At 57.0% G+C, this 22,990-nt stretch overlaps 11 protein-coding genes across 11 annotated transcripts; 7 read left to right on the plus strand and 4 right to left on the minus strand.

Annotated features, from left to right (window-relative positions):
- Positions 1 to 451: 451 nt before the first annotated feature.
- Positions 452 to 2,335, plus strand: B0H18DRAFT_1178602 (glycoside hydrolase superfamily; the record flags this gene model as incomplete). Its single annotated transcript, XM_048035949.1, has 7 exons — positions 452 to 634; positions 662 to 825; positions 888 to 1,055; positions 1,118 to 1,264; positions 1,319 to 1,393; positions 1,453 to 1,521; positions 1,577 to 2,335. The coding sequence occupies 7 exons, from the start codon at positions 452 to 454 to the stop codon at positions 2,076 to 2,078; spliced, it is 1,308 nt and encodes a 435-aa protein (XP_047892096.1). The 3' UTR covers positions 2,079 to 2,335.
- Positions 2,304 to 3,590, plus strand: B0H18DRAFT_1105268 (uncharacterized protein; the record flags this gene model as incomplete). The annotated part of the gene is made up of 1 exon (XM_048032646.1): positions 2,304 to 3,590. Exon 1 carries the CDS (start codon positions 2,550 to 2,552, stop codon positions 3,588 to 3,590), a length of 1,041 nt encoding a protein of 346 aa, XP_047892097.1. The 5' UTR covers positions 2,304 to 2,549.
- Positions 3,591 to 3,733: 143 nt separating this feature from the next.
- On the minus strand, positions 3,734 to 4,034 carry B0H18DRAFT_1120302 (uncharacterized protein; the record flags this gene model as incomplete). The annotated part of the gene is made up of 2 exons (XM_048034090.1): positions 3,734 to 3,891; positions 3,956 to 4,034. 2 exons carry the CDS (start codon positions 4,032 to 4,034, stop codon positions 3,734 to 3,736), a joined length of 237 nt encoding a protein of 78 aa, XP_047892098.1.
- A 375-nt stretch (positions 4,035 to 4,409) lies between these two features.
- On the minus strand, positions 4,410 to 6,535 carry B0H18DRAFT_1120303 (uncharacterized protein; the record flags this gene model as incomplete). Its single annotated transcript, XM_048034091.1, has 7 exons — positions 4,410 to 4,946; positions 4,996 to 5,255; positions 5,525 to 5,796; positions 5,853 to 5,904; positions 5,954 to 6,252; positions 6,312 to 6,405; positions 6,457 to 6,535. The coding sequence occupies 7 exons, from the start codon at positions 6,533 to 6,535 to the stop codon at positions 4,410 to 4,412; spliced, it is 1,593 nt and encodes a 530-aa protein (XP_047892099.1).
- A 1,150-nt stretch (positions 6,536 to 7,685) lies between these two features.
- Positions 7,686 to 9,062, plus strand: B0H18DRAFT_1120304 (uncharacterized protein; the record flags this gene model as incomplete). The annotated part of the gene is made up of 8 exons (XM_048034092.1): positions 7,686 to 7,706; positions 7,767 to 7,806; positions 7,874 to 7,995; positions 8,063 to 8,221; positions 8,284 to 8,362; positions 8,419 to 8,813; positions 8,875 to 8,988; positions 9,045 to 9,062. 8 exons carry the CDS (start codon positions 7,686 to 7,688, stop codon positions 9,060 to 9,062), a joined length of 948 nt encoding a protein of 315 aa, XP_047892100.1.
- Positions 9,063 to 9,195: 133 nt separating this feature from the next.
- On the minus strand, positions 9,196 to 10,701 carry B0H18DRAFT_1120305 (uncharacterized protein; the record flags this gene model as incomplete). The annotated part of the gene is made up of 9 exons (XM_048034093.1): positions 9,196 to 9,210; positions 9,297 to 9,551; positions 9,608 to 9,786; positions 9,849 to 9,977; positions 10,037 to 10,104; positions 10,190 to 10,347; positions 10,429 to 10,526; positions 10,588 to 10,627; positions 10,681 to 10,701. The coding sequence occupies 9 exons, from the start codon at positions 10,699 to 10,701 to the stop codon at positions 9,196 to 9,198; spliced, it is 963 nt and encodes a 320-aa protein (XP_047892101.1).
- Positions 10,702 to 11,310: 609 nt separating this feature from the next.
- On the plus strand, positions 11,311 to 12,667 carry B0H18DRAFT_1120306 (Aldo/keto reductase; the record flags this gene model as incomplete). The annotated part of the gene is made up of 8 exons (XM_048034094.1): positions 11,311 to 11,378; positions 11,431 to 11,518; positions 11,582 to 11,594; positions 11,645 to 11,723; positions 11,783 to 11,895; positions 11,960 to 12,034; positions 12,092 to 12,432; positions 12,497 to 12,667. 8 exons carry the CDS (start codon positions 11,311 to 11,313, stop codon positions 12,665 to 12,667), a joined length of 948 nt encoding a protein of 315 aa, XP_047892102.1.
- A 158-nt stretch (positions 12,668 to 12,825) lies between these two features.
- On the plus strand, positions 12,826 to 13,694 carry B0H18DRAFT_1085655 (indole-3-glycerol phosphate synthase; the record flags this gene model as incomplete). The annotated part of the gene is made up of 2 exons (XM_048031943.1): positions 12,826 to 13,426; positions 13,450 to 13,694. 2 exons carry the CDS (start codon positions 12,826 to 12,828, stop codon positions 13,692 to 13,694), a joined length of 846 nt encoding a protein of 281 aa, XP_047892103.1.
- Positions 13,695 to 14,026: 332 nt separating this feature from the next.
- Positions 14,027 to 18,253, plus strand: B0H18DRAFT_1085656 (PhoX domain-containing protein; the record flags this gene model as incomplete). The annotated part of the gene is made up of 9 exons (XM_048031944.1): positions 14,027 to 14,914; positions 14,962 to 14,984; positions 15,042 to 15,268; positions 15,326 to 15,456; positions 15,508 to 17,118; positions 17,173 to 17,681; positions 17,732 to 17,917; positions 17,963 to 18,094; positions 18,130 to 18,253. The coding sequence occupies 9 exons, from the start codon at positions 14,027 to 14,029 to the stop codon at positions 18,251 to 18,253; spliced, it is 3,831 nt and encodes a 1,276-aa protein (XP_047892104.1).
- Positions 18,254 to 18,371: 118 nt separating this feature from the next.
- Positions 18,372 to 20,222, minus strand: B0H18DRAFT_934751 (Gcd10p-domain-containing protein; the record flags this gene model as incomplete). The annotated part of the gene is given in 8 exon segments (XM_048041778.1): positions 18,372 to 18,721; positions 18,736 to 18,842; positions 18,907 to 19,036; positions 19,084 to 19,224; positions 19,282 to 19,490; positions 19,541 to 19,632; positions 19,688 to 19,970; positions 20,023 to 20,222. 8 exon segments carry the CDS (start codon positions 20,148 to 20,150, stop codon positions 18,372 to 18,374), a joined length of 1,440 nt encoding a protein of 479 aa, XP_047892105.1. The 5' UTR covers positions 20,151 to 20,222.
- B0H18DRAFT_1014529 (armadillo-type protein) lies at positions 20,143 to 22,628 on the plus strand (the record flags this gene model as incomplete). The annotated part of the gene is made up of 4 exons (XM_048029153.1): positions 20,143 to 20,197; positions 20,493 to 22,165; positions 22,193 to 22,294; positions 22,322 to 22,628. The coding sequence occupies 4 exons, from the start codon at positions 20,143 to 20,145 to the stop codon at positions 22,469 to 22,471; spliced, it is 1,980 nt and encodes a 659-aa protein (XP_047892106.1). The 3' UTR covers positions 22,472 to 22,628.
- Positions 22,629 to 22,990: the final 362 nt, after the last annotated feature.

Below are 22,990 nucleotides of genomic sequence, written 5' to 3' on the forward strand. Positions count from 1 at the left end.
GTCACCTGTGACGCCCTATATGTCTAGACGGCTTTCAGGCGTAGGAATGGTGTCTGTCAGCGGTCCTGGGTGTTTTGGCTTATAAAATGCGTAGGGACGACCGGAAGTGCATTCAGAAATGTGGGCGACCAGGCACGGAGAGAAGACTTGGGCGGCACTACCGTTCACGGGCGCTGCGCGCAGCCCTGGCCTCCGTCATCCTGAGGTGGGGCGCCACAGGACGGGTGATTCTCCGTACAAACGTGTCGGGTAGCCGAGACCCGACGTTTGGGGTGCTCGATCGTGCACACCACACGTGAGGAATAGAAGTATCGCGTTGGCCAGCCGCCATCGGCGGCTGGTAGCGACCTCAGGTCATTGGCGTACCGTCCGGAGCGTTGGTGCTGGCGTGTATAAATATCGTGCCGCGCCCATCGTCCGCCTCCTCCATCCTCCCTCGACCCGATCCACCATGTCTTCCACCTGGCGTCGTGCTGCGGTCTTCTCGCTGTTCACCTTCTTCGCGCGCCGTGTCGTGGGTGACAACGCCATCAACCCGTCCTTCTCCTATGGTACGGAGACGGTCCGCGGCGTCAACCTGGGAGGATGGCTCGTCCTCGAGGTGAGGAGCCCGCTTGGTCACTGTCAGCCGCACGTACGTCGCGCTCACATCAGCTGCTAGCCATGGATCACGCCCAGTCTCTTCGACAACACCGGCAACGACAACATTGTTGACGAGTGGACATTCGGTGAGCTCCAAGACACTGCAACAGCGACGTCGGCCCTCCAAAATCACTGGAACACTTGGATCACGGAACAAGACCTGGCAGACATTGCGGCAGCGGGGTGCGTCACGTGGTCGCGTCATTGCCTAAGGCGGGGCTGACCTTCAATCGTTTCTTCCTCAGCTTGAACCATGTTCGCCTTCCCATTGGATACTGGGCATTCGAAGTCGGGCCCGGGGAACCGTACATCCAGGGGCAACTCCCATACCTCCAGAATGCCATTGGCTGGGCCGGGAACCACGGCCTCAAGGTTATCGTAGACCTTCACGGTGTTCCAGGGAGCCAGAACGGGTAAGCAGTTTCGGATGGGCGTGTCGGTTTATCACAATACGCGTGCTCACCTCGCCTGACAGATTCGACAACTCGGGGCATAGGATATCTTATCCGGAGTGGCAGTCGAACTCTACGAACGTTCAGCGGAGCGATGCCATCGTGAAAACGATCGCGTCAATGTTCGCCAACAACCCCCAGGTTGTGTCTATCATCACGCCGATCAACGAGTAAGCCTCGAGGTATGACGCACGTCGGACGTTTGGCTTATCCATACTCGCTAGGCCGGCGGGTTATGATGGTGATCAGATGCTGGATGTGCTCACGCAGTACTACTACGATTCGTACGGAAACGTCAGGTATGCACTACCCTGTGATCCGCATGGCTGCAAAACTCTGACTCGGACCTCGCGGAAAGATATCCCTTCGGCAGCTCGGAGGAGAGCAACACGGTCCTACTAATGCATGACGCCTTCCAAACTCTCAGGTACGCGTTCTCACTGCTAGTGTTGGAAGCTCGGTCGGCTGACTGCTCTTCACAGCTACTGGTCAGGTTTCCAAACACCCCCCGGCTGGCAAGGCGTCGCACTGGACACGCACATCTACCAGGTGTTCTCGGATTCGGAACTCGCTTACTCCGACTCCCAACACATCTCCGCTGCCTGTGACTACGCCTCGTCCCTCTCCGGCTTCGATCTCTGGCTCATCGTCGGTGAGTGGGCGCCCGCCGCCACTGACTGTGCGAAGTACCTCAATGGCCGCGGCATCGGCTCGCGATACGACGGGTCGTACCCCGGGTCATCGTACGTCGGTAGCTGCCAGGGCCTTACCGGCCCGGCGTCGTCGTTCAGCGACTCGTACCAGACGTTCCTCCGCCAGTACTGGGAGGCACAGACGATCGCGTTCGAGAAGGGCGCGCAGGGCTGGATCCAGTGGGCATGGAAGACGGAGAGCGCCGACGAGTGGTCCTACCAAGCCGGACTGGCGAACGGATGGATCCCGCAGAACCCGACCAACCTCCTCTACCCCAACATCTGCGGGTGAGGTGAAGCTATCTCATGGACTATTGGCTACCTCCTGCACGATTTTGCACGAACCAACGAACTGATTCGTTCTTCACATGTATCATGTTACCTTTCATTACTCACTTCACTTAGTCGATACTTCAGTACGATTTGAGTAGTCAGCCTACAATTGTATTAGTTTCTGCACGACTCAGGGATGATTTTTACGAATTATACGATTATACCCACGTATCATCGCAGTATGCAAAATAAGTACTGGAATACATAGTGCCACAAGCAGGACGCGCGTGCGGGGGGCGACCGTGTTGACCTGTGTCACGTGGGCGTGCCTATATCACAGTGCGCGGGACGTCGAGCGCATTTCGAACCGCGACAGCCTATCGAGGCAAGCTGGCCTTGCTCCTCCGCTGACCACCTCAAGCCCTCGCTATCGTCGCCCGCGTTCTATCTTCCGCGTCTCCCTCTCAGCGAGGCTTGTGCTTCAGGAATCATGAAGCTAACCACTCTCGGCGTGCTCGCCTGCTGTGCCCACGTCCTTGGGGCCCATGCCCTGGCGGTGCGGAACCATGGACGTCTTGCGCGCGCGTACACTCTAGAAGATCGGCAGGACTTTTCTGGACTACTGGGAGGACTCAATGGAGAAGGGGCGGATGCCCCTACGGATGAGAAGACGGAACAAGGAGCTACGGACCTTCGGCCCTCTGGGACGACCGCTCACGGGGACGGTGCCTCGTTCAGCTCACTCAATCTCTTCCCTGGACTGCTTCCCACCGGCTCAGAGACCTCGAAGACCAAGGACACGGCCTCAACTGCGTCTAGCTCTGCCTCTGCGACTGCTACCCCGGAGTCTCATCTCGCGACGACCACTCAGGCTGAGCCCGCCGCTACTTTGAGCGGCTCGTTGGTGACGGCGACATCCCAGGCTAAGGACACCAACCAGAACCACTTCTCAAGCAGCAGCGCCATGGCCTCGGACTCGTCCTGGAAGATCATCGGCGTCGCCGTCATCTCCTTCACCGCCGTCGTCGTCATCCTCGTCGCCGCGGTCTTCTTCGACACCTGGTGGCACTTCGTCCGCGATCTCTTCTGGAAGCGAAGCAAGGCGGACGGCCTGGAGGAGATGGTGCCCGACTGGCAGAAGGCGAGCTGGGAGATGCGCTGCGGGGACCGCCAGCGGTACCCGTCCTTTGGGTCGCTCCCGACGTCGCCCATCCTCCGTGGGGACCCCCTCCAACGCCAGCGGTCGCTCCGAGTGCAAGAGTGGCAGAAGGACGAGTTCACGTCGAGCACCTCGTCTCTGAGGGCGGAGATGTCCCCGGCGGAGAGACTCGCGCAGTACCCGGCCCTCCCTCCGAGTGCCTACGTTAGTCCTGACCCCAGACCAAGCCCCGGCAGCGCCGACCCCTTCGCGGACAAGAACGCGTCTCCAACTACTGGACTCTTCAACGGACAAGGCGACAGCAAGAACCCTTTCCATGATATCCACGCATCTCCTCGGATGGACATCTACGGCGGGATCGACGAGAAGTAGAGTCAACAGACCTCCTGCATTATGCGTGTACCACCACTACCACAGCCCTCCCACATGTGTATCCCTAGCCATCCTAGCCTACCCTCGTTGTACCATGTTCTCTCCTTTTGTTTTCCTCCATACTGGGAAATGCGACGTAGATGTCACGGTGGCGGCACGTCCTTCACTGCGCCTTCTGCTACGGGGTTCTTGTCCGCTGGGGGCGATAGCACTCGTTCGAGCTGGTCGGAAATGTAGATGCCCGCCAGTGCGACGCCCGTGACAGCTAGTGAGATGCCTATGCGTGTCTTGGGTGGTAGAGCTGTGATGTGTGTGGTCCATCCTCAATCCCGCGACGACGGACGTGACGGTGCAACGCGACTTACCTACCCACGACTCGCCCAGGGTCCGCTGCCCTACAGACTTGCTCTGGACAGATGGATGGTTTTTCTGTTGGTCGGACATGGCTGACAGGGTTGCGAAGCTCAGAGACAGTCTGTGCAATGCATGATTCTGTTATATGGCAAGGTCGACCGCTGCAGTCAGGCATTGCATCACTCCGCTAGAGCTCTGTGTCGTATTACGTAACATAGCACCTCATTGGCAGGATCTTGTAACTTACCCGTTGTCGAACCCTACACTCGTACCACCAGCGGGAGGCAACGCAAGGCTGCTTTTCGAAGCGGCGACAACTTTCGCACTGGTGTGAGCCAAGAGGAATGAAATATATGTGACAATTTCCAGCTAATCAATTCTGGACTGAGAGTAAGATGCCAACACCGCGAACTTAGATGCGAAGCCAAAGCACGTAAGAATCAACGTGTGCGTGACGGCACACCCCTAAAGGTCCACCGACTCAGCACTCTGGCGCATGAGATCAGCGCACTTCTCCGCCAGTGCATACACAAGGGCCAGCGGGTGCGCCGCCGGCACATCAGGTAGCACACTCGCATCCGCAACGCGCAGCTTCCGCACCCCATGCACGCGCAGCTCGTCGTCCACGACGCCCGGCCGCACATCGTCCTCGGGCGCCATCCGGCAGGTGCTCGTGTAATGGTACATCGTCCCGACGTGCTCGTCGATGTACTCGTCCACCGTGGCGTCGCTCGACACGTCCGGCACGCGCACGGGCTCGATCGGGTAGCCTTCGCCGCGCAGCTGCTGGGCGATCGCGCTGGTGACGCGAAGAGCGGCGCGGAGGGCGACGCGGTCCTCTGGCGCGGCGAGGTATTGCATGTCGCAGAGGGGCTCCACGCGCGGGTCCGTCGACCGCAGGCGGATGTGGCCGAAGGATTTGGAGAGTAAAAGCCCAGCGCACAGAGTTATGATACCTTGCGTGGTGTCCACTCCTGGAGTGCTGGGGTCGCCGATGGGGCTCTTGCGCATAATAAGCGCGTGGATGTATTCATGCGAGCAAAGCACTCACGAGGAAAACGCAAAAGTCAGGCAGGTTGTCAGGGTTATAAGGGTTTAGCTGCTCTTCAGATAATGGCGCGGCTTTCCCGTTTGGCCCCACCACGCTCGAGAGGCCGAAGATCTCGAACTCGGCCAGGGTGCAGAGGAACCACCCCGTGCCATGCCGGAGATAGTTATAAGCCTCTCGTAGAAATGTGATTGGCTGCCTGACCATCGCGTAGAGTGAGTCTGATATGGGGCAGTTGTAGGTCGTGCCGATGATGACGTGGTCTTGCTGCAAAAGATCAGGATGGGAGTACTCACTCACGGAAGGAGAGTGACACTCACAAAGTTTTGTCCAACTCCGGGAGTGTCCTGATGGTCCGTATACCCATCTCACGCAAATGGGAGGCAGAGCCTATCCCACTAAGCGACGTCAGTCGTCCTCTTACTCTGATAGGAATAAGCGTGATACCTCAAGAGTAGCAGCTGCGGTGTACGCAACGTTCCACAAGACAAGACAACCTCACGACGAGCAGTGATCACTCGCTTCACATTACCATCGAGACTTTCCAGTTCTACGCCCTCAGCGCTGACCGTCCCGTCGCTTGCTTCCGAGAACTCTAGCCTCGTAGCCAGTACGTTGATGCATACGTGCAGGTTAGGTTGCTCAGCGACGAAGTCTGCGGGTAGGTATGCACGAAATGCTGAATGGCGTCGACCGGTCGAGTCGACTGTGAATTGCATTTTGTTGAAGCCGATGGGCGGCTCGAATGGCGAATGCATATCGAGGATGTCCCGGAATCCAATCTTCCTGACCGCGTCTGCCGCTCTGATATGATCGCACATCAAGGCCTCGACGGAGATCGACCAGGCGCAGGCGCGCACCTTCTCGAACTTTCATAGTGGTAGTGCTCAAAGGATCGCACTTCCACCGGGCCTGATAGGATATGAATATCGCAGACATGAGAACGCATGTTGTGCTTCACCGTTCAAGCCGTGGTATTCCTCAGGTACCGGCCCCGACCACCGCTCGGATTTGAGGAAGTACGGCTTGATCTCGTCATACGACCACCCGACCCGGCCTTGGTCGCTCCATGCGTTGTACTGAGCGGGAACCCCGCAAGTGTACTGGTCGCCATTGACGCGCGATGTTCCGCCCAAGCCTACTCCGCACACGAGGGGAAAGGACCGTCCCAGCTGCGCGTGGGGTGCACTTAGAATGACCGTGCTCCGTCGTCCTCCTGACAATTGGTGCATGGACAACAGAGGGTTCGTGTCAAGGAAGCTAAGGCACGATTGGCGGCGTCATTGGCGTACTCCGAGCCGTGGAAAGGAGGTACATACATGTTGGATGCATCACCTCTTTCGACCAGTAGGACTGTACACTGAGGCTGGTCCTCACTTAGCCTGCGTGCGAGGACACAGCCAGCTGTCCCCCCTGGAACATAAACTCAGCACATTCGCCATGAGCTCAGGAGATGCTACGCACCGCCCACGACGATGTAGTCGTACTGCGACTTCAACACCCCTAAAGGCCGGGATGGGTAGCTGGCTGTGAATGGCCACATTTTGAAGCGTCAATGTTGAACGTTGAAACGTTGAATGAGAGGGCGCTCGCAGGTGGCAGTGGGAATACCACGGTGGATGGCATGACATTGTTATTTGACGTGTGTAGCTATCTCCGCAGATACCGGTGCAACTGCCAACTCGGCCCAGCATTTCTGATTCATACAGCTTGATACATACAGGCAGACAGAGTACAGCTGGAAATGTGAATCAACAAAAGGAGAAATGTTCGCCGCAAGGAGTGGCGTAAAGCAGAGACCACTGGCAAGTGTGGCATTCCAGTCAAGTTGTGGCGAGTGCAGTGCGGAATGGACAGCCAGCGCTTGCTGAAACCAGACTGCCAAACGAACGGTCGCGATCGTAGAAAGTACAGACGCAACTTTTTCTTGAAGCGTTCACCATGTTATCCTGGGAACTGGGTGCATGCACAGGTCGAGGGAGGTATACCTTCCCAGAAGGATGGTACTGTCTCAGCAAGTGGTAGAGCCCTTACCAGAGGTACCCGTGACTTGTGCGCGGCGCCCGGGCCATACAGCACCATCTGGAAACGCTCGAACACAGGCTCCTCTGAATCCAGGCCTGGAGGAAATATGCCATGTGAACCAAAATCGATACTTGGTGTCGAATTTTCAAACCAAAGGTAGAAACAGAGTTCAGCCTACCAGTGAGAACATTCAGAAGCTGAACTTATTCACCAACCAGGCAACGTCGTATCAGAAGCACGTCTCAAGAGTCTCCGGTCACGCCGCTACAAATGGCGCCACGAGCTATACATGTAGATTTGTGTGGCTTCGCGCCTCGCAGCTGGTCATTCAAATTCCTATTCGGCTGCCAGGGAAATGCTCCTGCACTTCAGAACCAATTCAGAACGTGCCATCCGCGACCAATATCGCCGATAGCATGACTTATTGCATGCGTTCGACTGTCAGGTAGGATATGGAGCGTCCTGGTAGAGTTCCGCCATCCAATTACCCTCCGGAGTTCCTGTCTCTCCGCTACGAACATGTGTTGATTATATCGGGAGAACCGCACTCTCTGATGGAGAACGTATCCTTCGGGGGTTTGCATGAGCGACAATCGCTCGCCCACTATATAGACTGTGCCATCCGCCCCGTGGACAGCTCTGGGAAGTCCGATCCATAGGCAGCAATCATGCCTTTCTCCGCTGCAGAGGTATGTCTCCGCGAGCGTAATGATCTGACCACTTGTACTGAGGAATGGCGATCGGCGCAGTCGAAGCTAGTGTCCATATTCGTCCAATCTGTCCTCTATGGTGCGCCTCGAAGACCTAATCAACCCATCGTGATATATTCATGTTTGAACGTACATCTCTTCCGCAGGGAATTATATGACACTGTTCTTCACCACGACGAAAGCACTGCTATGGAAGCGACCTTCCGGGAACCCACTTCGGAGGAACATGCTCTTCGTGTCTTTCCTGATGTTTGGGATTGCGACCACAGTGAGGAGCCTGCCTTCGCGTCGCCGCACGCACCGCACGCCCGCGGGCTGACTTGGACACGTCCCAGCACGTAGCGACGAACTTCTCGCGCATCATTCTCGCGTTCATCAACAACGTAGACGCACCGGGGGGCCCCGCCGCGTTCTTCAATGAGATGTCCAACTTTACGCAGATGTTCGGAAGCACGCTGTACGTCGCGCAGACGCTGCTCGGTGACGCGATGGTGGTACGTGCACGACTTCATCATTGTGTATGCTGGACGTAGACCGACCACGGTCACTATCACAGCTGTACCGTAGCTATCTTGTCTGGGGACGAAAGCTGTGGGTCATCGCGTTCCCGTTTGTCCTTCTTCTCGGGAGTACCGGTGCGTCCTGCGTTTCATAGGATGCTGTCCGTCGGTTCAACGTTCCGCGTTTGCAGCGACTGGCGTCGGCATCCTGTACTCCTTCGACAAGGTTGACCCTGAGGCCTCGATCTTCGTGGTCCAGCTAGGGCATTGGATCACCGCGTTCTTCTCCATGACCTTCGCGACAAATGTCGTCTGTACCGGTGCGTTTCCATCGTTCGTCCCGGATATCATCTCATGCCGAGGAACGCGTGTCCGGATCCTCTGCAAATATAGCGTTGGTGGCGTACCGGATCTGGGTCGTCAACCGGACCCATCTTTTCTTCAGGTACCGGGACCTGCGCCAGTCATGATCCTCATCGTCGAGTCGGGCGCGCTGTACTCCGCGACGCTTCTCGCGCTGCTCATCCTGTACAACGTCGACTCGTGGTTCCAGTACGTCGTCCTCGACGCGGTGTCCTCCATCGTCGTAAGTGCCCATCTGGCAGAGCGCATGTGCAGCGGCGACTCACAGCGGCTCCGCCCCCTAGGGCATCGTGTTCTCTGTCATCATGTTGCGCATCGCGACGGGCGAGTCGAACGCAGAGGGCGAGACTGCGCTCCTCGAACCTACGGGTGTCGCCAGCGGCGTCCAGCTCTCGAGGGTATCGTCACGCAGCGAACGAAAAGACACGATTGCCTCAGAAATGGCTTGATGCAGCAATGGGTGTACCTGTAGAGCCACTAAAGCGATAACATCGGGCGGGTATAATACAAAAGCAACCAACCTGTCCATCTCAAAAGGTCCAATTTATAGTCATCGCGAACCGACCTGTCATATCGTGCATGTGCGTGTCATGTATCCAACATCCTCACCACGGGGGGAGCTGGTTTCTGCACGGACACGCTCAAAACGTCAGATCGTCACTCATCGGAGCCAAGAGTCTTGGACTGAATAACCCAACCAACCTACCTGCTCGTCCTTCACGCCGAGGTCCTGACTGCGTGTCGACATATCTCGCAGCTGCAGCTCGTCCGGGTTGTATTCTACGTCGTCCAGCGTCGACGTGTTCCGCGTCGGGCGCGCGAACGAAATGGGGATGCGCCGGTCGAACGCCGCCTGGCTGTCCCTGGCGCTCGAGCCTGACGACGACCCGTGCGCGGTCGTGATCCCGAGCCCGATACGGATGATGATCATCGAGAAGACGAGGCCGACGATGGGCGAGATCTGCGGGCCGCGCGTAAGTCGCCGCCGACGGAGCACAGATCGGGAGGGCGACGTACGGCATCGAGCAGGACGTACTGGAACCATGAGCCGGTCTTGTAGAGGATGAGCAGCGCGGTGAGCGTGGCGGAGTAGACCACGCCGGATTCGAGCACGAGGAAGATGATGGGGTAGTAGTTGTGGTCCATGAACGTCATGATCGAGCGGTTGATCCACCATATCCGGAGCGCGATGAGGCCTGCGGGGGGGAGTAAATGAGTGAGCAAGGCACCGCAGAGGCTGTGGAGGAAAACAGCCCACTCGTGCAGATGATGTTTGTCGCGAGCGTGAGCGAGAAAAACGAGGTGATCCAGTTCTGCAGCTCGTCGACGAATATGTCAGCTTGGGGCACGACCTTGGCGAAGGAGTAGAGGATGCCAATGCCGGAAGCTAGGTAGCGGTCATGAGACGCGTGTATGACACATTCCGCAATATTGATTGGCACGCACCTGTGCTTCCCAGCAGCAAGACGAACGGAACCGCTATGACCCACAGGGTGCCCCAGACTAAGTAGCACCTGTACAACTAAGTACGAGTGTCATTCATGCCGTGATTAGTCCCCCGCCGTATGCGCACGAATGGCGTGGATTGTCGACACGCACGAGAACACTATCGCCGACGAGCGTCTGGGCGACGTAGAGAGTACTCCCGAATATTTGGTGAACTCGGACAGCTGGTTGAAGAAGGCCGCCGGGCCCCCAGGTTCGTTACGGTAGATGACAAAGGCCTTGATGATGCGGGTGTAGTTAACGCCAATGTGCTATGGGACACAGGGTCAGGGCGCAACCGTGGCGGCCGCAACACGGTGGGCACTCGCCATTGTGGCCACGACGAACATTACGATGGATATCCACAGCATGGGGTCCGTCCATGGGTTGCTCTTGCGCCGTCGGGTGAGTAGTGCCCATATCGTGAGAATGAACAAGACAGTGTAAGCTCCTGGTGGACGCAGCCCCGTCGTGAGTATAGTGCATGGAGATACAGCATGGCATGGGCATACCGTAAAGTAATGTCTGTATGAATATTGACACGATCTTCGCCTGCGACGACAACGCCAGTTAGTGCATAGTACAGACGACAACAGACTACGCACCTCATCTGCAGGGAAGGGCATATTGTACAGTCTTGCTACGAGGTGTCGGTGAAATGTTGCCAGTGACGGCCCCGCGAGATGAGACCGGACGCGGGCGGCTGACCCTGCTGAGTCTCGTCGCGGGTGGCCTGCTTTATTGCAAGCCACAAGGTCTGGTTAAGCTTCTCGCAATCCTGCATAAAGCGAGGAGATAGTGTTAAGCTCGAAATCCAACATTTGTAACAGGGGGGTCATGAAATTCCTGGATTGAGGGTGTACGCGGCGCCACACTGTAGAGGCGCGGGCGATCAACGTCAACAAGTGAACGTTTGAACGTCCATCGTACGCTGCTTGCCCATGGCGTGCATGCTACTATCGCCGACGCCGCGGTGTCCTGCAGTCAAAAGACAAAGCCGGAACGGCGATGACTTCGTGCCAGGCAACGGTAGGTTCGATGGGCACAGAGGACCTCAAACCTTGTACGCCACGCCGCGCTGCCAGCCGGGCAGGTCCTCCTCGTGAGAGCATCCAGCCACTTTTTAGGTGCTGATGCCAAGCCGATGCAGCGCCACGAAGACAGTGGCCTTGAAGTTCGGTCGTTGCGCAAGCTGGCACTGACCACGATCATCCACCAAGTCCAGGAGGCTAAGGATGCCTGCTGTCAGCGACAAGCGTCTTACCCTCAACAACGGCACGTCCATCCCCGCGGTTGGTGTTGGGTACGTATTTGGGGGGCCAACATGTGAGATCTTCGTCTGACCGGGTTCACAGATGTTGGATGGGCGCGTGCGGCGAGGGCGAGCATGTAACGAATATGGTCAAGCTCGCGCTCGACCTCGGCTATCGTCACATCGACACGGTTGAGTGCCCTGTCTCGCGTGCCAGGTCGCCTGAACTCTAAACAGGATCGCCGCGCACTCAGGCTGAGAACTACGGTGAGTTCAGAATGACTACAGATCCTGGTCCACTGACTCGCCTGTCACAGGTAATGAACAATCCGTAGGGAAGGCTCTCAGAGAGTCCGGTGTGCCTCGCCACGACGTATTCTTGACCACAAAGCTCGAGTAAGCCTCACGACTGCTCGAACAGGGCGCTTCTACACCGACGCGAATCGTGTTACTAGCCAGAGTGACCATGGCCGTGTCGAACAGGCTTTCGAAACCAGTCTGACGAAGCTCGGCGTTGATCATGTGGACTTGTACCTGATGCACTGGCCCATGGCATACGGCGAGTCAGGTTCGGATTGCGGCTCGCAGCGAGAAGTCATCTGTCACTGATGAAGGCCGTGCGGATTCTGAAGGTGATACCCTGCAACCGGAGGAAAGCCCGACGTTTGTCGAGACATGGCTGGAGATGGAGCAACTCCTTGCGGACGGTGAATCGCGACGCTTCTCCCGCTGCCCGAGACCACATTTTGATCCTAGCGAGTTAGGCAGAGCCAAAGCCATCGGCGTGTCGAACTTCAACGTCAAGACCCTGACGAAGCTCCTTGCACATGCGTCCGTCGTTCCCGCTGTGAATCAGGTGGAACTTCATCCGTGTCTTCCTCAGCATGAGCTGCTCAATTTCTGCAACGAGCGGGGTATTCTTCTCACGGCGTATTCTCCCATCGGGAAGGCCAAGTTCGCGGACGACCCGGCCATTACAGCCATCGCGGCAGCGCACGGACCAGGGGTGACGGGCGCACGAATATTGCTGAGCTGGGGCGTCCAGCGCGGGACTGCTGTAATCCCGAAGACGGTGCATACGGAGCGTCTGAAGGAGAATCTTCAGGTAACGGTCTGCGTTTCGTAGTGGACCAGATGTGACACAAGTTGCTGACGAGAACCCCGGATAGCTCGTGCACCTAAGCGCCGCCGAGATGGAGACACTGGATCGGTTTTATCGAAGGCCCGGGTCACATCGCAGCGTGTGCGGCTTCCACTCTGCCGAACTAGGAGGATCGTGCTTCGGATGGACGTACGAGCAGCTGGGTTGGGCGATGGCCGAGGGCGGGATTCACCTGTGAAATTGTACCTCAAATTGAGTTATGTCGCGGTATATATAACCGAATCACCCTGAGATGCCGTGCGACTGAAGTTGACCAGCTGGAACTGAAGCATTATCCAGGACGAACTCTTGCACTCTGCATACTGCAGCGGTAGTACCCACATCATCAGCACTGTCATGTCCAACGGCGACGGCGCAGGCAAACCGCCTACCATCCTCGAAAAGATCTACGCCCAACGCCAGAAGGACGTCGACGCAGCGAAAGCGACGCCGGGAACACGTCCAGAGGAGCTCGATGCGTACCTGAAGATGGGCCTTGCCCCGCCCCTCATCCCGCTCGTCCCTCGTCTGAAGAAGAATCCATCTACATCGACCGCGCGGCCCTCGCTCAGCCTCATGGCCGAGATCAAGCGTGCGTCGCCGTCCAAAGGCGACATCGCGCCCTTCGTCAACCCCGCCCAGCAGGCATTGCTCTACGCGCAGGCAGGCGCGTCCGTCATCTCAGTCCTGACCGAGCCGACGTGGTTCAAAGGCAGCCTGCTTGACATGCGGCTCGCGCGCCAGGCAGTGGACGGGTTGCGTGACCGTCCAGCGATCCTCCGCAAGGAGTTCGTGTTCTCCGAGTACCAGATCGCGGAGGCACGCCTATGGGGCGCGGACACGGTGCTGCTCATCGTCGCGATGCTCGCGCAGGAGCAGCTGCAGCGGCTCTACGCGTACGCGGTCTCGCTCGGCATGGAGCCGCTCGTGGAGGTGAACAACGCGCGGGAGATGGCGCGTGCGCTGGAGATCGGGGCGAAGGTCGTGGGGTGAATAACCGGAACCTGCACGACTTCAGCGTGGATATGGGCACGACGAGCGGGCTTGTGGACATGGTGCGCGAGAAGGACGTGCTGCTGTGCGCGCTGAGCGGGATTAAGGGCCCTGAGGACGTGGTGGTGTACAAGGAGCAGGGCGTGAATGCGGTTTTGGTTGGAGAGAGCTTGATGCGCGCGGCGGACACGACGGCGTTCATAAAGGAGCTGCTGCAATGGCCGGACGCGTAGAGGTCATGATGGAACGAACAGAAGTGCCTACCGGGTATCGAGTGTATTACTACCGTTAGACGTCGGTCTACATGCGCATTTGCTTGTCATTGATTGGAAGAAATACACTATATGTTACTGTTCTCTCACTGTAGTATGGCGTCGCTCTGCAATCTCTGAAGAACGAGTGTGTACCTACCGCGCATGAGAGACTCTGGCAGGTCCGTGTGTGTTGCCGGCAGAGTGCCGACACGCGATCGTGCTGCCTCACTCACTCTCCGACAGCCACCATGCAGTCGCAAGCACACCGCCGACTCGGACATTGACGACGAGCTTCATCACTTCCGGTACCGATGCTACCCACTGGGAGACAGGCTGCCGTTGTCGCTGTTCTTGCAGGGGTGGTGCTGCCCACAATCGCACGCATCGCGTCTTCACCGCTCGCGCTTGTCCTGTGCCTCCCATTCTTCCTGGTGTTCACTGTCCTGGGCTTCCTCGTGCTCAATGTTGCCCTCGGATACCTTCTGGACAGCTCGAGGCCGCCAGCACCCAATGCATTGCCGCATGCCGCAAGGCCACTCGCCTTCTCCACCCCGGCAGCATGGCAGGCCGTCCTTACGCGTTCGCAGTGGTCGCACAAGGCCCCGCAATCCTTACCGCCGCTGTGCCCCGACTCCCCGGTGATCTCGTCTGCGCTTAACGACATACTCATCATGATTGTAAGAGACTTCGTGCTCGTATGGTACCGCAACATTTCATCTTCCCCGTCCTTCCCGACCGCGGTGTCCTCGATCCTTCACAGTTGCATCGAACAGTTGCTAGCGCGAGTGGAGACTGTGGACCTCTCCGCTCTCATCGTCAAGCGGATAGTGCCCAAGGTCACCGCGCACATCGAGCAGTTTCGCCAGTCCGAAGTCGCGCTGCGGGGCGCCGAGCTGGAGCGCAGGTTGACGCAGTCGGAGGAGCTCGACTTGTTGCTGGCGAGTCGCTATGCAGGCCGGGGCGGAGGGAAGCTACATCGTGCCGTGGACAACCTCTCTTCCACCTTCACGAGGCAGACAGAGGAGAACCACTTGCGAGAGCTCATCGACAAGGCTCTCCCCACCATCTTGCCGGAGAAGGAGGCCAACAGCCAGGCTGTGAGGTTGGTGGTCAGAGAAATTGTGGCCTGCTCTGTTTTCTACCCCATCATGGACATGGTCGCCGAGCCCGACTTCTGGAACCGCTCAATTGACACCGTGGTGAGCAAGATTGCATGCACGACTTCGATGTGTTCTCACTATCCTAGGCGGGAGCAGCGATACGTCAACAGTATGTCGCTGTACTCAAGTGAATAGAATCGCTGTTCATTGTCCCGTCGCGCTACAGGAGGCTCGTGTCGAAAGTGCGCAACATCCTGGAGGCTCAGCTGCCCCGTCCCAATGCTCGTGTGCCCGAGTTGAAAGCACCCACCACGGAGACCATCACGATTCGTACCGACCCACGTCAGTTCGAGTCTTTCCTGCGTAGCATCAATCGTTGCTCGTCCCTTCTTGACGCGAGGAGGCTCAAGAATGATATCATGAGCGAAATCAGACGTAACAGAACGCTGCTCGGTATGTTACTGAATGCCTGCGTATACAGCTTCGTCTAATGTTCGGGCTTTCGTGTAGCGAGCCACGAGAAGGATGACTGGATCAATGGGGAGAAGACGGAAGACATTGTTGCCTTCCTAGACAGACTGTATACCGCGAAACGTACTGTGGAGAAACGGATCGCTGTGTTGGGTGGCGAGCCAGAGCCGGTAAGCGATCGTCGTCTCCCCTGTCTACACTGATTGATCGAACCTCTCCAGCGTTCCGCAAATGTGACAGAAACGCATACCGCCTCAAGCCTGGGCCTTCGCGACGTCCTCACCAACCCGAGTTCTCTATCATACTTCATGGAGTTTATGGATCGGCGACATCGCTCCTTATTGGTGCAATTCTGGCTGACAGTCGAGAGCTTCAAGAACCCTCTGGAGTCGGTAGACTCAGGCAGCGACGATGACGACGACGAAGCGGTACTGGACCCCGCCCGCTCTGCTACGCTCAAGGAGGATATCTCCATGATGAACGAGCTCTACTTCTCCAACTCAACACCTGATCCCGTCTTGGGAACCATCTCGCAGAAGCACGTCCAGGCTATCCGCTCGTTCGGGCTCTCAGAGGAACCACCCACTCCCGCGGAGGAAAGTCGAGTGCGGAAGAGCGTCATGTTGGTACAGAGACAGGTTGAACGCGAGATGGAGCAGGACTTTGAGGAGTTCCAGCGTTCGGAGCTGTGGTTCCGCGTTGTGGGTGACGCGGAGCTGCACGGTCGGAGGGACGCCGCAGCCTCCTCACACAACACGAGTGCAGATTCGTCTGTCGTGTCTCGGGCGTCTTCTGGGATGTCGCGGGGATCGTCCGTGTCGTCCGAGCGTAGCTTGAGGACTCCGGTGCCACGCTCAAACTCGACTCCGCTGCTGAAGATCCCTTTGGGCCAGAAGCCCATGGGCGTAGTAGTGTCGTCGCCTGCCACTCCACTCGGAGCGCCTCCCCCAACCGCTCTGCCACGTGCTGTAGCATCTGCGTCGAACCTGGAGCTGCTCATGTCCCCGGCCGCGGACTCGCACTCTACCTCTACAAACCGAGCGCCCCTCTTCGATGATCCTAACGATCCAGAGGTGCAACAACTCACGGAACAGTCCCGCCGCATGGAAGCGATCCAGGCTGCCCTGACCGATATCATCGCGCTGGACAAGCGGGACAACCCTCCGGAGTCGAAATCCCTGGAAGGCCTGCCGGGCGCGCTGAGTGACGGCATCATTCGCGAGAAGAAGCGTGTCCTGTTCGACGACGAGGTGTACGAAGAGGAGCGAGCGGAGGATGATGCTGATGAGGGGCATGGCTCCTTCCAGCTTGCTGGCCCCGGCGACCTGCAGCTCTCGCATGAGATCGCGAGGCTGGCGAGCAAGATCGAGACGCTGCAGTCGCAGGACGCTATGCTTGATACCCTCATAAAGAAGGCGGAGTTGACGGGCGATGCGCAGGAGCTTCGGTTGTTGCGCAAGTCGAAGTCGTCTCTTACGAGGGAGCTTCGGGAACTGGGCTTCCAGAAGGCTCAGTACGAACAGCAGGAGTCGGCCAATCGTATACTCTCGGATCGTACGAAGGTCGCCATTGTGAACTCAACAGTGGGCGACGAGGACGGCAAGTCGGTCGTGCGGTACCTGATCGAAGTTCAGCAGCTAGCCCCGGACGGAAGCTACACGTCTGGCTGGGTCGTTGCGCGGCGCTACAACGAGTTCTTCAACATGCATAATAAGCTTAGGGAGCGGTATGCGCTTGTCCGGAATCTAGACTTCCCGGGCAAACGACTAGTGACATCCTTGGCCACGAGCTTCGTCGACCATCGACGTGTGGCTCTTGAGAAATACTTGCAGGTACGCGCCAGCATATATCTACTGTGACGTGAGGCTATACTTAGGTGAATGCAGAGCTTGATAACTATCCCTGCTGTCTGCGAGAGCGACGAACTCCGGAACTTCCTGTCGCGCGACTCACCCTTCATCGCAAGCGCACCGACGGAATCAAATACCAAGGCGGCAGCACCCTCCACCAGCAAAGGCCTCGTCCACTCAGTCTACAAGTCCGTTGCCGACAGTATTGACGACATGTTCTTTGGCCCCTCCATGCTAGACGTTATCATCCAGCGGCTAACCACACAAGCCGCCGAGTTCGCTGGTATCGTAGGCAGCGGCGTACATGACGAGGACCTCGTCGCGCAGGCGCTGAAGGCTTCGGGCAAGGCTGGTTCGGACGACGCGCTGTTGCAGCTCTCGGGCGATCTGAAGCCTATGCAAGGCGAGACGAGCAACTCGACGTTCTCATCGCCTATATGCGATTTGTTACTCGCCGTCTTTGAGCTTGACAAGAAGAACAACTGGTTGCGGAGACAAGCTATTGTCATCATTCTGCAGCAGGTCTTTGGGGATACGATTGAACGGTACGCAATCTCGACGGTAACTGTCTAAATGATTGATGACGCTGTGCCAGCAAAATCCGGGAAACGCTCAAAACGTACCTGGACGAGCCACATTTGGTCGACTATATCGGCAAATTCAAAGAAACACTCTGGCCTAGTGGCCAATTGAAGCCTCCTTCAGCGCCACGCACTGCAGAAGAGAAGGTACGAACGAGAGACGAGGCCAATCGCAAGCTATCCGCGTTGATGCCAGGTGAGTACGCTGCAGATGTGTCGGGGGCCGTACTTGACGTATCTTTCAGATTGGTGGCCAATATGATTGGTCGATCCAACGCACGTCGCGGGGCTCGACGGATATTCGCTGTACTACAAAATCGTCGCCTAAACCAACACTTGCTCTATACCATCGTCGATGAGGTGTGTACTCGACTCGAGTTAGCCCATTCGAAGACTCATGAATGCCTGTCAGGTATTCGGCGCACTTTTCACGGACGCCCCAACATGATAACCCTGCAACGACACTGCGTTTGGACCCTGCTGCCACGAATTGTCACGATGAAACCACTAGGATCGTATATTATGGCTACGACTAATTACACTAAGGCTTCCGCTCATGTCCGCGCAATGTCGCTTGCGCCAGGCAAATCGGGCGGTGCTGTTAGAGAACTGGGCACCGCGGAGCCTCAGGCTCAACATGAGTTGACTCTTCGCTCATGACGGAGTCCTGCCTCGAACTACTCGCAGCGTCAGCTTCCAATTTGCTTTCTTCGCCTTCTGACGATGTACTACGACGGACTGCGCCGTTGGATCGTCATAGCTAAGCCGGTATGAGTGAAGCAATGCAATAATGATGGGAGGGTAGATGTACATTTTGATCGTGTGCAGGATAAAGCCTCCCGAGCCGGACATGTTCATCAAGGGATGCGTCCGTCCAGGGAGAACTTGGTACCTCCGCAGCCACATCTCTGTGACTGCGGCTCCTAGGAACTGAGGAAGGTCTCGCAGCTGATTTTGCAGATCGGTAACGACCTGGTGCCAGCGGTCAGTGAACTTGTTGCAAACTAAATGGTGAGACTCGCCTGTATGTACGGACTGTGGACGATTATGTTCGCAGACCCTGCGAGGTACGGAGATAGTTGCTGTAGAATGGAGAATGGGTCGTATTCACTAGCCACGACTAGCCTGAAGACGGAACCACACAGCATCAGTCGCCTGATACAGACCTGATGCAAAGGCATGTACATACCCGTCGAATTCACCTGCAAAGAGCTCCTCTCTTGTCTGGGCAAGCGCCTCGTTGACAACCTTCCGTTTGTTGAGCCTCGCTTTCTGGGCATCCGACTTCACGTTGCCTGGCGGCTCGGACGGCGGGATGACTTCAAGACGTGAACAACTGCCCATATAGCGTGGCCGTGAGACTTACTAGGCGTGTACTCCTCGTCCGCAGTTGCCCAGTTCAGAGATGCTAGTACCTGGTTAACTTCCTTCGAGAAGTTCATGTGCACCATGGCAGGATATGCTGGCGGTGAGTCGACGTCGCATATTGTGATCAGTCGACCCTGTCCTATAGACACAACCTCTCGTGAGCTATTCAGCCATGCTTGATAGGCTGCCTACATACCACCGAGCCTTTCCACAATCCCTGCCACAACTATACCAGAGGCGTCGTCTACTGCGAGATATTTTCCACCGGGCCGTATATTGGCCAGATTGAGCATTTGTCCTAGCGCATCCGGCCGGACATCTCGGAGTCTGTTTTGATCCTTGTTGAACCAATAATCACAGACATTGAACGCAGTGGGGTCAATGACGGTGAAGGACTTCGAGTATCTAGAAACGGATGTTTGATGGATGCATGCACGGAGACACTTCATACGTACTTTGCCTCCTTGCGCTTTTTGTATTTCTCTTTACTGTACTCCGTCTTCAATGAATAGTTGGCGTGTTGTTCTATTTGCTTCTTGATTATTTCCTGAGAGGTATGTTAGCACGTCCTTGACCATGATTTCGGCACTACGGACACGCACAGATGCATGAAGACCAGACTTTTTGAGTGCCTCAATCTCCTCGGAGGTCAGCGGTTGAACAAATTGACCGTCGTTGATCAGCTCATTAGTCGCCTCGGTATCCTCTGCATACGCCCGGTCAGAGAACTCAACATGGCAGGCAATAGGATCCATACCTACTTCTTGCAGTGTGCGAGGCGACACGACCCTGAGTTTCTTCTCGACGATCTCATACGTCAAGCCAAACGGTCGTCCTACTAGTTCATTGGCGTAGAATGATCCAAACTTCCCAAGGTTGGCGGTGCTGGGCTAGGGCTCAGCGTCAACTTCTTATGTGGAATGAACGAGGGTCGCACGAGTCTTTCTCTAGCTTCCAAGTCTTGATGTCCCCGCTCGGTAACTTGAGCAATAGAGTGTTTCCCACTTGTATGGTGTCTTGTCGTGTGTTTGAAGGGTGCTTAGAGGATCCTTCACCCATGTCCATGTTACCGAGTACGCTGAGAAAACTGGAGAATGAGCGAAAGCAGGGTGGTCGGTCGAGCGATCTTCAAGTTGCCTCGACAAGGCACGTGAGCGGTGAAGTGAAGACTGCGATCGACCTCACTGGCAGGCAACTCGTGTCCCGCCCGCCCACCCTCGGGCTTCTCTTGCCGCACCTCCTTCTGTTGGATAGGCTGCCCCATACAATGGCAGAGGAACTTGAGACTGAATTGGACCAACTGCTCGCGAAGCGAGAAGGAAAGCCTTGGACTGCGCTGCTACCTGACGAGCTATCATGCTTGATTGACTCCTTCCTTCCCTCTCAACCAGCACCCTCCGACCCAAGGCTTATATCGCCCTATCGCCATATGCACGAAACTCAGGAAGGGCTCGCAACCTCCTGCTGGCAAGGAAGACGGCGACCCTGGAACTGAGGCGATTCGCAGGACGTTTGGTCCGCCTGTCGTTTCCCGAATGTCGGACACCACCGAGACGAGCCTACTCGCAGGCATGTCCTTCCTCACCGCTCTATTTGAAGTCGACTGGCAGTCTGCATCTGCTATCCTCCGGGAGGATGGGGTTCTGGAATCAGTGACGGATGCTCTCGATCTGTTCCCTGACTCTACAACCATCTCGAGGGCCGTTGCGGCCCTGTTCGCGAATGCGAGCGGTCACAAAGCTTGTCGTGCCCTCATCTCAGAACAGCATGTCGAATGGCTCGTTGCGAAATCACGGCAGCCCACAGATGACGTCCTGAAAGCTTCAGCTGCTGTCGCGTTGGTCAAGCTATCGCGTGGTGTTGGGACAGATGCGCCCCAAGTCGAGAGTAGCGGAAGGCGTGACGCCTCTGCTGGTGACGACGAACTGGCTAGGTTGATGAAGGGCCTCGTTGTGGATGGCCAGTCCTCGTCTTCTGCCGATGCTGTCGAAGGGCTCGCCTACATGACCACAGACCCTAATATCAAAGAGCTATTATCAAACGACGGGGCGTTTCTATCGCGCTTGTTCTCCCTCGTTCCTCGTCGCAAGCCTGGAACTACAGGTAACCAGTCTCCCGAAGACATCGCCAAGTCGCCTCTCTATGGGGTAGTCGTCATAATATTCAATCTCTGTTCTTATCGACCGCGCTTGACCGATGAACAGGCCCAGATCGCGAAGTTGCGCCGGATGGCCAATGCTCCGAAGAATGGGGCAGCTTCAGAGGAGACCAGCCCTCTAGACGACGACGAACATGTCAAGGCACGAGCCCGAAAGCTCGTGAAGCATGGCGCGCTCGAGGCCCTAGTAGCAGCGGCACGAGCCGCGGACAGTCCTGCTGTCAGGCTCACTGTTGGCCAGGCTCTTTTGCACCTTACCGAAGACAAAGAGAACCGGGGAAAGATCCTTCAAGCCGGAGGGTCTAAAGCTCTCATGCGCATCATTCAAAGTATCATCCCCACCCAGAAATCCACTGTACGGTCGTCAGCAGCACCTCATCTCGAGCCCGCCGAAATAGAGCCTATCCAAGCCCTGGCCAAGTTGGCCATCACATCTGCGCCCGTGCAGGTGTTTGGACCCAACCAGGGCGCACTCTTCGACGCCATTCGACCGCTGACCCTCATGCTGGTACATCCGACGTCGAACCTGCTGCAGCGCTTCGAAGCACTCATGGCTCTGACCAATCTGGCGTCTCACAACGGCGAGGTCGCCGAGAGGGTCGCACGCGCCGACGGGCTGCTCAACAAAGTCGAGCTGCTCATGCTCGAAGACCACACGCTCGTCCGGCGCGCCGCGACGGAGCTCGTGTGCAACCTCGTCGGCGGATGCGAAGAGGTGTACAACAAGTTCGGTGGCGAGAAAGCGGCGGCGTCCAAGTCGAAGCTGCAGGTGCTCGTCGCGCTCTGCGATGTCGATGATCTGCAGACGCGGCTCGCGGCTTCTGGGGCAGTAGCCACGTTGACGACTTCCCCGGATGCCTGCCAGAGTCTCTTGGAGCTCCAGCGCGAGCGCAAGCGCGTATTGCCAGTCCTCGGGAACCTCGTTGATCCTTCAATCTCTACCATGGAGGCGGAGGTCAACGGCGACGATGACGACGAAGAGAAGTCGGTTGCACCTCATCCTGGTCTGGTGCATCGCGGCGTCGTTTGCATCAGGAACCTCTTTCTGTCAGTTCAGGACCCTGGCGGGCGTACCGAGTTGGCAACGGAGGCGGAACGCGTTGGGATAGTACGGGCTTTGGTCGGTGTGGTGCAAGCCTCTTCGGCGAATCTCGACGCGCCTGCCCTTCGACCGACTGCGGAGACATTGAAGTGGCTGTTGGAGAGCGGTATCCAGATAACGGTGTGACGGGATGGCTTGCAGACACTCGGAGCCGTTATCGTATTGGACAGGCGGACGAGCGGCACGGCACCGGACACAAGCAGTACGGAAGCCTTGTCGAATCTACTGTGTTTGCACTGCTAACGTTTCGTCAATGCCAGGAATACACACTGACCGCCTCTTAGCTTCCCATGCCATCCGCAGGCACGGTCCCGCAGGTGGCTGTGTCCAGATGCCTAGAGATGTGTCGCGGAAATGCGTTTTCATGGTAGAGAGCGAACTCTATCCGCCTCACGCGGACACAATTGCTCAATGCACCTGTGCGTGCATGACACACGGACGTGAGACAGACGTTGTGGGTTTATGGGGCCTAGATCAGGGACACCTTCAGATAGGATGTCGGACGCCGTCCAATATAACGAAGATACCTAACTGTGCAAGAGAGTTTCGTTCCTGCCGTAGACCCTGCGAAACCATGCACCGTTTGGTGCACTTGTGCTGTGACACAGTTCAACTGTCCAGCCCAGACCATTCTGCACTCGTGAC

Source organism: Fomitopsis serialis (genome assembly GCF_022376445.1).
Source record: "Fomitopsis serialis strain Sig1Antser10 chromosome Unknown B0H18scaffold_45, whole genome shotgun sequence".
Taxonomy (NCBI): domain Eukaryota; kingdom Fungi; phylum Basidiomycota; class Agaricomycetes; order Polyporales; family Fomitopsidaceae; genus Fomitopsis; species Fomitopsis serialis.